Here is a 14,266-nt window from a genome sequence, read left to right on the forward strand (position 1 = left end):
TGGCTGAATGCCTGAAATGGCCTGAAATTTTACGGGCCACCGAAAGCATCTCCTGCACCTCACAGTTATTTCGTAGGAAGCTCTGCACCACCAAGTTGATGGTGTAACGAAAACAGGGAATAATGTTGGATATCACCTAGCTGTAATGCTTGCACTATATTGTTGGCATTATCAGAAATGACATATCCTGGGGAGAGTCCAAATGGTATAAGCCATGTATCAATCACATCTCTTAGTTTGCGTAACAAATTGTCAGCTGTATGCGTGTAAGTGAAGCCGGTGATACTAAGAATGGCCTGCCTGTGACAAATGTTACGTAGTGGTGTAAATGCTGCTGCTGTTCCTGCTGGTGAAGGTGAATGACCAATCCAGTGGGCTGTCACAGTCATATAGTCTTTGGTTTGGCCACTTCCACTTGTCCACATATCTGTGGTTAAGTGGACAGTGGGCAGAACGGCATTTTTCAGCGCAATCTCTACATTTTTACACACTTTTTGGTATAGTTGTGGAATTGCTTTACGGGAGAAATGGTGTCACAATGGAATTCTATAACGCGGACACAAAACCTCAATTAACTGTAAATAGCTGCGTTTATTGTGGAGATTGGACGCAGATCTAACACTAACATTGCAGCCATTGCGTCTGTGATTCGCTTGGCGACTGGGTGACTGCTGTCATATTTGCTTCCCATAGCAAATGATTGTTTCACAGTTAATTGCTGAAATGTAGGACTGCTCATTTTCTTGACCTGCCTCTGGGCTGACGATTCACCCCCAGCAGCAGCAACAGCAGCAGCAGCAGTGGGACTAACGCTTTCTTCAGAGGAATCAATAGTAGTGCAGGAGTCATCCAGCCTTAATAAGTGGGATGCCGGGCTAACTCCGAGCGCTACTGAGGATATTGATGAGGATGGTGTGGTGGGTGTATTTTGTAGCCGTCGGGATGTCGGTGACCGGAGGGTCTTAGCTGATGATGGAGTGCTTGTAATTTTTTTGGGAGAACTTTCAGCTTTTCCCAACACTTTGCCATGAACTCTCGTCAAATGGCGTAACATAGACGAGGTTCCAAGATGGTTAAGGTCCCTCCCTCGACTGACTGTGGCTTGACATACACTACTAATGGCTATACAATTGTTGTCTGGATTTGGGTAGAAATAATTCCACACATAAGAAGTGGATTTTTTTTTGTTTTATGCCCAGGCATGACAATGGCCCTTTTCTTGTCACGTGCCAGAACTGCTGCCACTGGTGCAGGACTTACACAAACAACCTCAGCCTCATCAACATCCTCATTAGCGCCCTCGTCGCCTACACAAATCTCCCCCTCATCCTCTTCTAATTCCAAAGTGGCATCCTCAATTTGGGTATCACTGGCTACACTCGGGCTATTAAGGCACACATCAGCAAAATGCTCACAATTAGACATCCCACTGTTGGATGGACTCTCCACAGGGATTGTTGTCATTTGTGAATCAGAGCAAACATTATCCTCTAATGCCTTACTGTTATCTTGCAGCTCGGCTTTGATGCGTAACAGTAGTTGTGCACCAATTGTAGGCTCTGTAACTTTTTTGGATCTGCCACCAATAGAGAAAGTTGAAGGCCTCATTCTCTCTTTTCCACTGCGTGTGTAGAATGGCATGTTGGCAATTTTTTTTTTATCGCCACTTAACTTTTCCTCAGTTAGACTTTGTTTTCACTTCAACAGCGTAATTTTTTTTTTGGTGTGTGTTTTTTTGGATGATTTCAAAAGACGGTGTAGTTAGACATCGCCTTTCCCAGATGACGTACTGGGAACACTACCATCAGGACTGGTGACAGAACCTGGTTGCTTATTCTGCTCATATGTGGACTGCTTTGAATTCATTCTGAGCCCAAAGCACTTGTAGTGCTACAAATTATTTGGTAGATACTGCTGACAGATAGTAATTTGACAGCCAGAAATATTTATGCACAATTATGGGGGACACCCCAAAAGCACTGGGGAGTGCTAAAAAGTATTTGATAGATACTGCTGACAGATAGTAATTTTCACAGCCAGAAATAGTTATGCACAATTATGGGGGACACCCCAAAAGCACTGGGGAGTGCTAAAAAGTATTTGGTAGATACTGCTGACAGATAGTAATTTTGACAGCCAGAAATATTTATGCACAATTATGGGGTACACCCCAAAAGCACTGGGGACTGCCAAATATTGAAAAAAAAAATCCTCTATCCTCCTCCCTTCTCTAGCGATTTTTGTTAGCACAATTGGAATCAAAATATTGTATTCTCTGTCCCTGCTCTAATCAGCCTGTGACTACACCCTGCTCTCTCCCTCTATCAAATGGCGATGGATTGCTGTGGAGGCGTGTATTTATAATCTTGAAGTATCGCAAGAACCGAGCCCCGAGATCCGACAACGTCACGATGACGTTCGGTCTTGATTTGGATTCGCAGCTACTCCGCTCGGTACTCGGATACCCAAAGTTCGGGTAGGTTCGGTCCTCGGGGAACCGGACCCGCCCATCTCTACTTTCAAAAGACTCTTGTCGCTTTCACAGGTCAAACTCATGTCATTCAGCAAAGCACACTTTGACATTATTTTACAAGGTTACATACAAAATACATCTGGTCTGTATGAATATTCAGGGAGAAAGTAGCAATCAGTGATTAGGTACAATTCATAATTGCCATAGATGGTATACATTTTTGACCCTGCAGATGAAGCCATCATGGCCTACAAGCCCATGTATTTCCAGCAAACCCACTTGCGCAAAAGCAATAATGTGGCATCTTAAATACAGCTAAAAAAATTATTTGTTTTGCAGGATTGCATGTTTCCACTTTTAGAAATGTGTCAATTTAAGGGGGTATGCAAAATTTTAGTTATCTTCTTTTCTTAGCAATGTATCCATTCAGATAATTCTTATCTGAATGTGTAATTTCCTATGACATTGTAACCTACTAATATATTTAAAAAGCTATTTATAGCTGTAATCTTTTTGGCATGGGTCAACTCATATTTTGACGTTTAGAGGGGAAAAAAAACTTTACAGTAAAGGTGTACAATCAATACCGGCACATTTCTCCCATGTTGGGCGAGGGGTATTACTTCTCCTAAGTTCGTCAACTTCCATGCAGAAAGAATCACGCTGCTGTAAAACTTGTTGGTTGATCTCTAGAAGGGACTTGTGTTCTGCCTGCAATTGGGAGAGATCCTTCTGCAAACATGTTATCTGCAACAGAAATAATAGTAGTTAATAAAGTGTTATTTTTTAATTTGTCATTACTATAATTAAATTTTCATGTTGTTATGCATTGTTTGACAATAGGACATCTGTAATTTAATAGATTGTACTATCAATGTATTTATTTAAAAACAGTATTCAATGGCATAATTACGTCACAGACGGAGGTGGGGCCCCATCCCAGTCCCCCCATAGGCTGGATATCTCCGACTCAGTGGCTCGTGCCTTGATCTAAGAAATATTTGCTTTTGGGCCTAGGTACAAGGATGGAATAGTTGAAAAAGAGGGATAGGCTGCGCTTCCTCCAAATATATGAAGCAGCCAAATGCGAACCTGAGAGTGTGTGGGGGACCCCTAAACTCCCAACAATGTTAGATACGTATAAAAATAGTCAGGTTCTGGGCGCTTGTAAAGGAAAGATATATCAATTTAATATGGATAGGTCCACAATACGCTCCGGCCGGAACGAGACAGCTTAGATGTGTTAAACAATTAACATGCATCAATTGACACTGCCGAAAACAATGATAATGGTAAAAAACACTATAAACTCAGTGTGATTGAAAATATGGTTAGAGTGCACTTGCAAGCTACTAAAATATGAAATGACAATTGGTATGAACCGCAAAAAGGGAATGTAAGGAAATATAATGTCCAGAGTTGTAAAATAAAAATGTTGGTGATGATGAAAAATGCAAGCAAAAATGAAATTGGTAGCCGTTACTCACATGAAGCAGGGATGTCTGGCTGTCTATAATGCAGACAGGCACTTAGTAGCGGTCCCAGAGTCTGTGCTGATGAGGTTAGATATAACGTTGATTTCAATGATAAAAAGCACCCAGCAGAATGCCAATTATTAAAACAAGAATGAGGAAGAAAGTTCTTCTAGTTCCTAAAGGGAAATCCTCTCCTTGTTGAAAGAAAAAATGATCCCGCTCAAATAGCGTGTGCACGCTGCGGGATATCTTCGTGTTGAGATTAAATGTATGGATATCAAAATGCCTCCAATAATGGACAGGTACCCAGCAGAATATAGGTGGTGATGATCCAAATGTAGTCCTCCTAATCCCCAACGTAGTCTCTCTCTTTCTCATAAAGTTGAGGCTAAACAGGGGAAGCGGTAGTGCCGTTACGGATGAGCGCATACACGCTACAGGCTGGTCTCTGATGTGGATGTCTGTATATGGTAATGTAAGATGCTAGCATGCTAGTAAGTTGAATAAAACTGAGTTGAGGGACAGTCTCCAACGCGTTTCGCCCGGTGGCAATGGCCAGTGGGCTTCCTTTACTATCCCTGAGGCGCTCATCCGTAACGGCACTACCGCTTCCCCTGTTTAGCCTCAACTTTATGAGAAAGAGAGAGACTACGTTGGGGATTAGGAGGACTACATTTGGATCATCACCACCTATATTCTGCTGGGTACCTGTCCATTATTGGAGGCATTTTGATATCCATACATTTAATCTCAACACGAAGATATCCCGCAGCGTGCACACGCTATTTGAGCGGGATCATTTTTTCTTTCAACAAGGAGAGGATTTCCCTTTAGGAACTAGAAGAACTTTCTTCCTCATTCTTGTTTTAATAATTGGCATTCTGCTGGGTGCTTTTTATCATTGAAATCAACGTTATATCTAACCTCATCAGCACAGACTCTGGGACCGCTACTAAGTGCCTGTCTGCATTATAGACAGCCAGACATCCCTGCTTCATGTGAGTAACGGCTACCAATTTCATTTTTGCTTGCATTTTTCATCATCACCAACATTTTTATTTTACAACTCTGGACATTATATTTCCTTACATTCCCTTTTTGCGGTTCATACCAATTGTCATTTCATATTTTAGTAGCTTGCAAGTGCACTCTAACCATATTTTCAATCACACTGAGTTTATAGTGTTTTTTACCATTATCATTGTTTTCGGCAGTGTCAATTGATGCATGTTAATTGTTTAACACATCTAAGCTGTCTCGTTCCGGCCGGAGCGTATTGTGGACCTATCCATATTAAATTGATATATCTTTCCTTTACAAGCGCCCAGAACCTGACTATTTTTATACGTATCTAACAAGGATGGAATAGACTAGTCTCCGTATTGTAAAGTTAAAGTGACTTATGTTTAGAGTGCCAATCTTTAGTTTTACTTGTCAACTGACTATAATTATATTTAAATACTACAAAGTGATACATGTTGCTGGTGTTTTATGACATATTGTTGTGTTTCGTCCCCACTATGTACCCCTTTCCCCTTTATGTCCTACCCTTTCCCTATTTCTTTTTTTTTGTATCCTTTGCAATTATCTTAGAAAATTCAATAAACTTTATTTCAGTTAAAAAAAAAAAACAGTATTCAAAAAAGCGACAATTATAAATAAAAAAAATACAATTAGTTATTCAAACCTACAGGAGTTATAATGCAATGTGGATGTTTTTTCTATGCTGTACAAAACATATTCTTAAGCATACACCACAAAAGAAATGTAATATACAATTAGAAATACAATTAAAATAATCAGTAAGATTACATACTACTCAGGTTACAATATAGACACATGAATCTAAACAATAATAAAATCATCCATAAAGTGGTGATGGAGAAACAGAATTGCATGGAATGGACAATTAAAACCAGATATCTACAGTATGTTCTCAAGGTAACCCATCTAATGTTTTACCAAACTCTGTGCAAATCTGGTTCACATCATCTCTCCCTTAACCTGCAATTAAAATTTACCACTACATAATGTCAGCTACATCATTCTATTTTTCAGTATACATCCAACATTTTTATATATTTTTTGGACATATTGACATAAGGATTACAATGATTAATATTGCGCATGTGTTGGCAGTCTCCTAGACCTGGCAGTCTGACCTCTTGAGCAGCATGTGATTGCGAGCTTGATAGCAGCACAATCCCTGCCTTTTGTATCCATGTGATAAGACATACATGCACCTGCTTGATGATAGTGCTGAATGCAAAAAATGTATTGTGCTGCTGCATATGTCAATATATTTGTTTGTTCTGCGAAAGATACAATACTTTACACACTTTGGGCTAGATTTACTAAGCTGCGGGTTTGAAAAAGTGGGGATGTTGCCTATAGCAACTAATCAGATTCTAGCTTTTATTTATTTAGTACCTTCTACCAAATGACAGCTAGAATCTGATTGGTTGCTATAGGCAACATCCCCATTTTTTCAAACCCGCAGCTTAGTAAATCTAGCCCTTTGTCACCTGTTCAATAAACTGCACTTGAATAAAAATGATTCATCTTCAGGATGTCCATTGACTTACTTGTGTACTGTAAAAAAAGATTCGGACTGTTATCCATCTGACTTACAAGAAGAGTAAGGGATCAAGAGCTGAGTATCTTACACCTCCTCATTCTAAAGGATTGGTGGGACTTATACGTACATGTATACATATAGGTATGATTTATACTGGATGAGTATGCAAAAAATCATGCTATTATATAAAGTAAATCTACCTTTTCCTGGCATGCAGCAAGATTCCTTTCTTGATTCTCAAAATCTCTTCTGGGAACAACATCTCCAAAATCAGCCGTCATTGTGTTCAGTAAAACTTGCATTTTTGTGAGATCTTCATGAGCCATTCTTAATGCTATAGCTAAAGTCACTGGATCTTCTCGCTGTTCTTCTGCAATGGAAAATATATTATGAAATAAAATAAAATAAATCACCTACTACAGAAATGTAGATAATACACAGAAGTGAAATGCAAATCACACAAAATAAAAGTGCTGTAATGTAAATATAAATATGATAAATATGGGCTTGTAAATCTAGGTGTACATGTGAGAAGTATGCCTTTTTAGGAAGTCTTCCCAAATGGATTATTTTACACATTTCATTAAGACTGAGATCTCTGACAGTCTCTAGAGTTTACAGAAAACAATGCTCAAAAGCAAAACCAAAGACATGGAAACGCCTTGTTAATGAAAGATGTCAGAAGAGAATGGTCAGCTTTGTTCCAGCTGACAGCAATGCGAAAGTAAGGCTATTAACCATGGGTGGTATGCAGAAGAGTATCACTGAATCCAACCATGAAGTGGATGTGCTACAAAAGAAGAAGACCACACAGCACCCTTGTGAACGACACACAATGCACAGTACCCTTGTGACCAAAACACAATACACAGTTCATTGGTGACCACCACACAATACATAGCACCCTTGGGACTGCCACACAATACATAGCACCCCTGTGACCACCATACAACACATAACCCCTTTGTCACCACCACACAATACAGAGGGCAGCCATGAGACCACCCAATAGAGTAAAATATTATTTTTATTGATACAAAAAAACTGTGCAGTTAATGTGTGAGAACGTGATAATCAGTTGTTGGTTATTTACATACTTTCTGACACCTCCAATGGCCAAAGGGGAAGGTATAATATTTGCTATATATAACTATTCTTTCTTCAAGTGTTCATACATCTGAGCAGAATACAAATAGTCAAACACAGTTAACTGTCAGTGGCACCAGGGTATAATCTCATCTAATCATTGAAAAAGTTGGTAATTTTGTTGTAAGAAAAGGAACTGATCCCTATGCTAATACACACGAGCCATTAGCACATGCATATTATATTTTCACATATCCCTTGTTGAGCCTGTTATCACATATCCCCTGTTGGGCCTGTTGTCAAATATGCCCTGTTGTCACATATCCACTGTTGGGCCGGTTGTCACATATCCCCTTTAAAAATAAATTGTTCCTTCCTGTTGTGTTGAGCGCTGCTGACCTTCATCTGCGACCAGGTGGAAGTGGGTACAGCACGAATCACACACAGCCTGTGTAGGCGCAGCCCCCACCGCACTCAGCAACAGGCAGCCTCGCAACAGGCTGCCTGTTGCTCTCCAATAATGGGACCATTCCCTGGCAAACAGGAAAGCTGCCCTAAACCTCCTTCCCCCTCCACGCGACAGATGCCCTTACACAAAAAATATTTTTTTTCCACTCCTGGCTGGCCTGTACCAATTTCTGTGAAGAGGCCTGTGGCTGCCCCATCAGACCCATTGTTAATCTGGCCCTGACTACAGATGTCCTTATAAGGACAATGTCACATGCCGGGCGATTGGGCTGCCTACCTGATCCCGGCACTCTTACCTGCCTCTCCGTTCCGGCCGCTCCGTCCTGCCCGCCGCCATCTTCGTTTCGGGTCTGCGCATGCGCAAACCCGTCCTATTCATTTTTTCTGCTCCTCTCCTATTGGCTGATGATTTTGGCTCCAAAGTTTAAAAGGCACCTCCCCTGGATGTTTGGTGCCTGTTCTTTTAGTTACCTTCTTGGTGCCAATCGTGGCTCCCCTGAACCTGTTGACCACAGAGCTGACACTCTATTTCTGTGCTTCACCTATGTTCCAGTGGAACCTGTTGACTTGAGAACTGACAGTTCCTAGTGTTCCTGCCGCCACCCCAGTGGTAATCTGTCATCCACAGAGCTGACACTCTACCTCAGTACTTAACCTCCATTCCAGTGGTAACCTGCTGACTTCAGAACTGACACTTTCTAGTGTTCCTGCCACCATCCCAGTGGAAATCTGTCATCCGCAGAGCTGACACTCCATCCTTTGTCCGCTATCCCAGCGGCACCTGCCTTCCACGCTTTTCCACGTGTTGTCTACCATTGCTGACCATCTTTTGCCAGTTCCTCAAGGGGTTTTGCCTGGTACTCCTAATGAGGACCGCGACCTGTGAGGTAGACGCAGCAAAGGCCAAACCGCCTTGCGGCTGGTCCCTGGTGAACACGGTCTCCTCGTTAGACTCCGCGCCTCACTTGAGTAGTGCAACTCTAGGCAAACCATAGGATCCAGCCCTTTGAACTGTGACAGTCAGTTACACACTAGTTTAAAGAACTAGTAATCATCCAGAAGTTAAAAATGGAATAATACCTAACATGGTCAAACGAAGCTCTTTTTATACAGTTTCTGACACACATGTTGGCAAGGAGTAAACCAGCTCACCTGATTCTAGCTGGCACCACAAAGTATGAGATATTACATCCGATTTTTACCCTCAGGATGTAATATTCTTTAAACACCATTTAAATTTAACATAATTTACATAAATCTGTGATTTCCTAAATTACTTGTTGTTGGGTTTCCTATCTCTCTAAGACACAGCATGAAAGCCTAAAAACCCCCTCCTGTGCATTCAGGCTTAAAGAGGTCTTGGTCACTCACAAATGAAAAGACTTAATTAGCATGGAACTAGCATGTCAGGCCTTCAGCAAAATATGTTTTCTCAAATCTGGCATAATACATCAGAAATTAATACATTTGCAATACAAAAAACAGTGCATTTATAATTAATAAATTTATACAATAATATATTTATAAGTGCTCCAGCCACATGCTTGTATTAGTGCCCCTTGCATCCTGAGGATTGGTCCATGAACCTTAAACATGCTATGGAGAATGACACTAATATAAACCCCTAAAAAAATCAATCCATGGGCATCTTTATATTGGTATATCTTGTTACCCTGTGATGAGGAATTCCCATAAACAAGAAAATCCTTTAAAAAAAAAAAAAACATATATTAAAATGAAAAAATATAATCAAACATACAGTCAGAAATGTTTTAGTAATTTTAACATTGTACATGTTTATTTTTCACAAATATACAACTTACGATGATCCTGGCTTAGCCTGAAGTCTTCTTGTTGATACTTCAGCTCATTAATATCATAAATAAGAAGCTTACGAGCATCACACACATTCCTGTACATTAAAAATATGTTATCCAACTCTTCCTGCAAGTTGGAGATCTGTGGACAATACAATTATAAGAAGCCGTAAGTTCTTAGATACTGGACTCTGCATTTAGTTAAACTTTGCGTGGTGAGCCACAGGAACAAATAACATCATGCTGCAGATTATTTTTAACTTTTATATCTGTGTAAAGTTGTGGACTGCAAATATACACTTCATTAATGAAAAGTTTCTGCTTTGAAAGAGTCCGGAAGGCCTAGACAAAACGCATCAGGTAGAGATTGCACTGGATGCCTAAGTGAGAACTATTTTTTGCTCAACTTTTATTGCAGAACAGACAGTAAAGTTCTGTACTGTTTGGAGTTATTTAAAAAAAAATGTGAATGTGTGGTGTCATATGCAAACTAATTACAAGTCACATAAAACTGAAAATAGAGGTTGATGATTTAATTCACAGTGTTAGCAGAGTGTGTGAACTATGTGTTCAACCATGGGTTGCAAAAGCTAAATCCTCTTGGAATCTCTCTTTAAGGTTGCGAGGAAACCACCCTTAGCTGGGATGGTGGTTACCATCCATGGGATTCAACTCACTCGTGTAGACCACAGTATATCTAAAATTTTAAGACAGCACAACACCATAAGAAGCTCACAAGGTACAGGGTAAATGGTAGCGTGTACCCCCAGCACCCTCTTGCAGTCGGCGCTCCAAAGTAATAATCTCAGTATATTTCAGAATCAATCCTCCCACATTATTACCACTACCATTTAGCTAGATAGTTACTATGTCGCCCAGCCTGGGATACTGGCTCACACAGACCCTGTTCTGGTAGGGTTTCCTCCAGCAGCACTACAATGCCTGGTCTAGAGTCCTTTTTCTGATGTCTTCTACACCAGGATCCTCCAAGCTAGAATAGTCTCTATTGACATTCTATTCTCCATATATTCCTGGCTGTTTACACAAGGAGGAGGATCAAATGTCTCAATCCTATCACTTTCAGAAGAAGTCTATCAAACACATATATTTTTTAACTCTTAGACATACTGGACATCATCTATTAAAGTAAAGCAAAAAAATTGAGTAACTTTGAACCTTGGCAAAACCATGTTCTTTTGGAGGGGGAGGTAAATCTAAAATGTGAGGACAGATTTAGAATTTGGATAGAGCATGTCCTAGATCGACTTTAAATTTCAGTGTACAAATAAACTATTAAGTATTTGTGTGGTATATGAAAAAACAGACCGTATTTATCTTATGTGCAAAATAATAAACTAATTTGCAACCCCTTGGTATTGTCCAGGAGCAAAGTGTCACTCACCGGACCGTGAGTGCCTCTGCGCTGGTGCGTGGCTCCCTAGCCTTCCTGCCGGCACCTATCCTGAACCGCGGCCGTCCGCCATCCTGATGGTCTGCGCATGCGCAGCTCCCAAGAACTCTTATGACTGTTGCTTTTAATCTAAATTGGTTGATCAGGCAACTCCCTATTTAAGGCACCTGTGCTCATTACCTCATTGCCTGATCTTGAGTCTCATTCCCTGTGAGTCTCTGAAGGTGTCTCCTGTGTTCTACTAGTGTCTTCAGTTTCCTGCTGATTCCTGATCTACTCATTGCTGGTTTCCATACCCGCTACTGTCTCCTGTGTACTACTAGTGTCTTCAGTTCCTGTGGATTCCCTGTGCTACTCATCGCTGGTTTCCATACCTGCTACAGTCTCCTGTGTCCTCAGCTGGACTCTGGTTACCGGATTTACTCACCTGTGGTTCCTACACTCGTCTCTGCCGTCCAGCGTCTCTGCAGTTCCTGCATCTCCCTGTGGACAGACTGTTCTACTGAATAGCGGTATGTCTATCTGTTATTGACTTTCTACGTTTACTCTGCATATCCGCTAGGACAAGTTTCCACTCTCAGCAGCGGTATCCATACCCGCTATAGACTGTTATTGTTACGCTGCATACCTGTTTGGAATTAACCGTACTACTAAGTCGTTATATGCATAATTGTGATTGACTATCCATTATTGGCCTGCATATCTGTGCTGAGCAAGTCTCTACCAAGCAGCGCCACACATACCGTTTTAGACTTTGCTGGATACGCTGCATATCTATTGGGATCAAGTTCCTCTGTGCTCTCAGTGTCTGCATCCTATTATCCTTGTATGCCTCCACTCATCGACACCTGTACACATCCTCACCTATTAAGCAGTGGTACAACTTGCTGTACGTAGACCATTGACTTCCCCGCTACCTACCTGCACCTGGACAAGTCTTCTCACCATAAGCAGTGGTACAACTTGCTGTACGCAGACCACTGACTTCCCCGCTACCTACCTGCACCTGGACAAGTCTTCTCACCATAAGCAGTGGTACAATTTGCTATACGCAGACCACTGACTTCCCCGCTACCTACTTGCAACTGGACAAGTCTTCTCACCATAGCAGTGGTACAACTTGCTGTACGCAGACCACTGACTTCCCTACTACCTTCCCGCATCTACTCACGTCCATCCTGATCTCCGTGTTCAAATCTGCCTTTCCACATTATCAGCTAGTCGCTGACTCATTGACCAAGATTGCTGCAAGTCACTGACTTTCCTATTATTTATTGGCATTCTCTCTCCATCTGCTGTGATATATGTTCCACTAGTCACCCTGCTACCAGAGGACCGTTGTGTGAACTTCACTACTCTGGTAAGCCCAGTCATCTGGTGAATTCCTGGGCAAGACTCCTAGTGCCCGTGACACAAAGTTTTTCATTTTTTTGCCTTACTTTTCTTAATGAATCAGGCCCATTGTCTCTTTTACCTTGGCTTGATTACATAAGATATTTGGCTGGAAACACTTAACAAAGGGTTACAATATTACATCAGGGAATGACACTTCACGCTTGCATGAAACATTAAGACATTTGACACATTGTGTTTGCAGCATTACACAATCTGAGTCTGTGATAAATTTATATTGATATATATTAATACATTTCCCAATACTATTTCAGCCAGTATAGTACTGTGGAGGCACATTGCAGATCATCTAGAAGTTTTAACCTACTTACCTCTCAGATTACCTGTTGACCTAGCTAATTAACTTGAGCTGCCAGCTAGCTATCTTAACAGTCATTCAGACTTTACACCCAGATCCAAGTCACACCTCATAACAATAGACTTTTGAGACAAATGGTAATTACCTTAGCTAACACAAGCAAAATGACTTCTGCTATACTGTTACTTTCACACAGTATGGACAAAACCATGTTACAATGCAAGGGGTGCAAATTAGTATTCTGTTTTGCACATAAGTTAAATGCTGACTGTTTTTTCATGTAGCACACAAATATCAAATTAAATTTCAGTGTGCAAATAAGCTATCAAGTATTTGTGTGCTACATGACAAAACAGTCAGTATTTAACTTATGTGCCAAACAGAATACTAATTTGCACCCCTTGCATTGTAACATGGTTTTGTCCAGGAGACTTAAATAAGAAGTTTCTTAAGTTAAGATCCTTAATGAATCAGGCCCCAGATAGACAAATAAACACCAATTAGTAAAACAGCTATATGCTTTAAATGTCCACTTAAATTAACACAGACAGATGACAATTCTGAAGAGACTGGTATGCAGACTGATATAAATCCCGAACATCTAGTATGCAGGCCTAAGTGTTGGTAGTACAGTAGGTACTTTTTCTTCATAGGAAATTATGGTTTTTGCCCAATCTAATAAGTCAAATTGTTTTGCTACAAATAGGTGCTGTACCACTAGCATTAACTACTTTATGCTAGATGGTACATGGGAAAAGTTTAACCAATTATTTAACATCAATTAGGGAGATCAAACAGCAGCAATATCATTCTCAAAAAAGTGATCAGCGCACGGTGAACTGAAGCATACAATATGACACTAGATAAGTAAATACACGTGGAGATGTTTATAGCTCTTTCCAGATAATGTGGAGAAAATGAGGATCAGTAATCTTATAAACTGGATCTTACCCTGCTCTTTCCCTGTATTTGCTTGAAGTATCCTCTCCACGGTAACAGTAAAAGTGCTGATTTCCCAATCTGAGGCGCAATGTGTAGAGAAAAGCACAAGCTGTTTCAGATGGTGTTTGGATGTAAGTATAATTCGTGCCGTCCGCAGTGGAACGCTGGTGAACCGCACAGTTCCTTCTGTCACTTCCTGTTTCCTGTTTGGACGGATGCCCGGATAGTGCAAAAGGAAATACTGAGGTGCAGCAATGCAGAATGATGTTAGAATGTAAGTTATCCGACGCGTTTCGTCCATTGGG

General features: G+C 40.7%; 1 protein-coding gene across 3 annotated transcripts in view; it reads right to left on the bottom strand.

Moving 5' to 3' along the window:
- Positions 1-14,266, bottom strand: part of TSNAXIP1 (translin associated factor X interacting protein 1) — a 403,075-nt gene that overhangs the window by 183,051 nt on the left and 205,758 nt on the right. For all 3 annotated transcript variants that reach the window (XR_012679541.1, XM_075188810.1, XM_075188811.1), the window contains exons 7-9: positions 9,904-10,039; positions 6,727-6,896; positions 3,061-3,220 (exon numbers count right to left, since the gene is read on the bottom strand). Coding sequence is in view for 2 of the 3 variants with exons in the window: in XM_075188810.1 (XP_075044911.1) it covers positions 3,061-3,220; positions 6,727-6,896; positions 9,904-10,039 (466 nt within the window). In the remaining variant the exon portion in view is untranslated. The remainder of the gene's footprint in view (positions 1-3,060; positions 3,221-6,726; positions 6,897-9,903; positions 10,040-14,266) is intronic.

Source organism: Mixophyes fleayi, chromosome 10 (assembly GCF_038048845.1).
Source record: "Mixophyes fleayi isolate aMixFle1 chromosome 10, aMixFle1.hap1, whole genome shotgun sequence".
Taxonomy (NCBI): Eukaryota; Metazoa; Chordata; class Amphibia; order Anura; family Limnodynastidae; genus Mixophyes; species Mixophyes fleayi.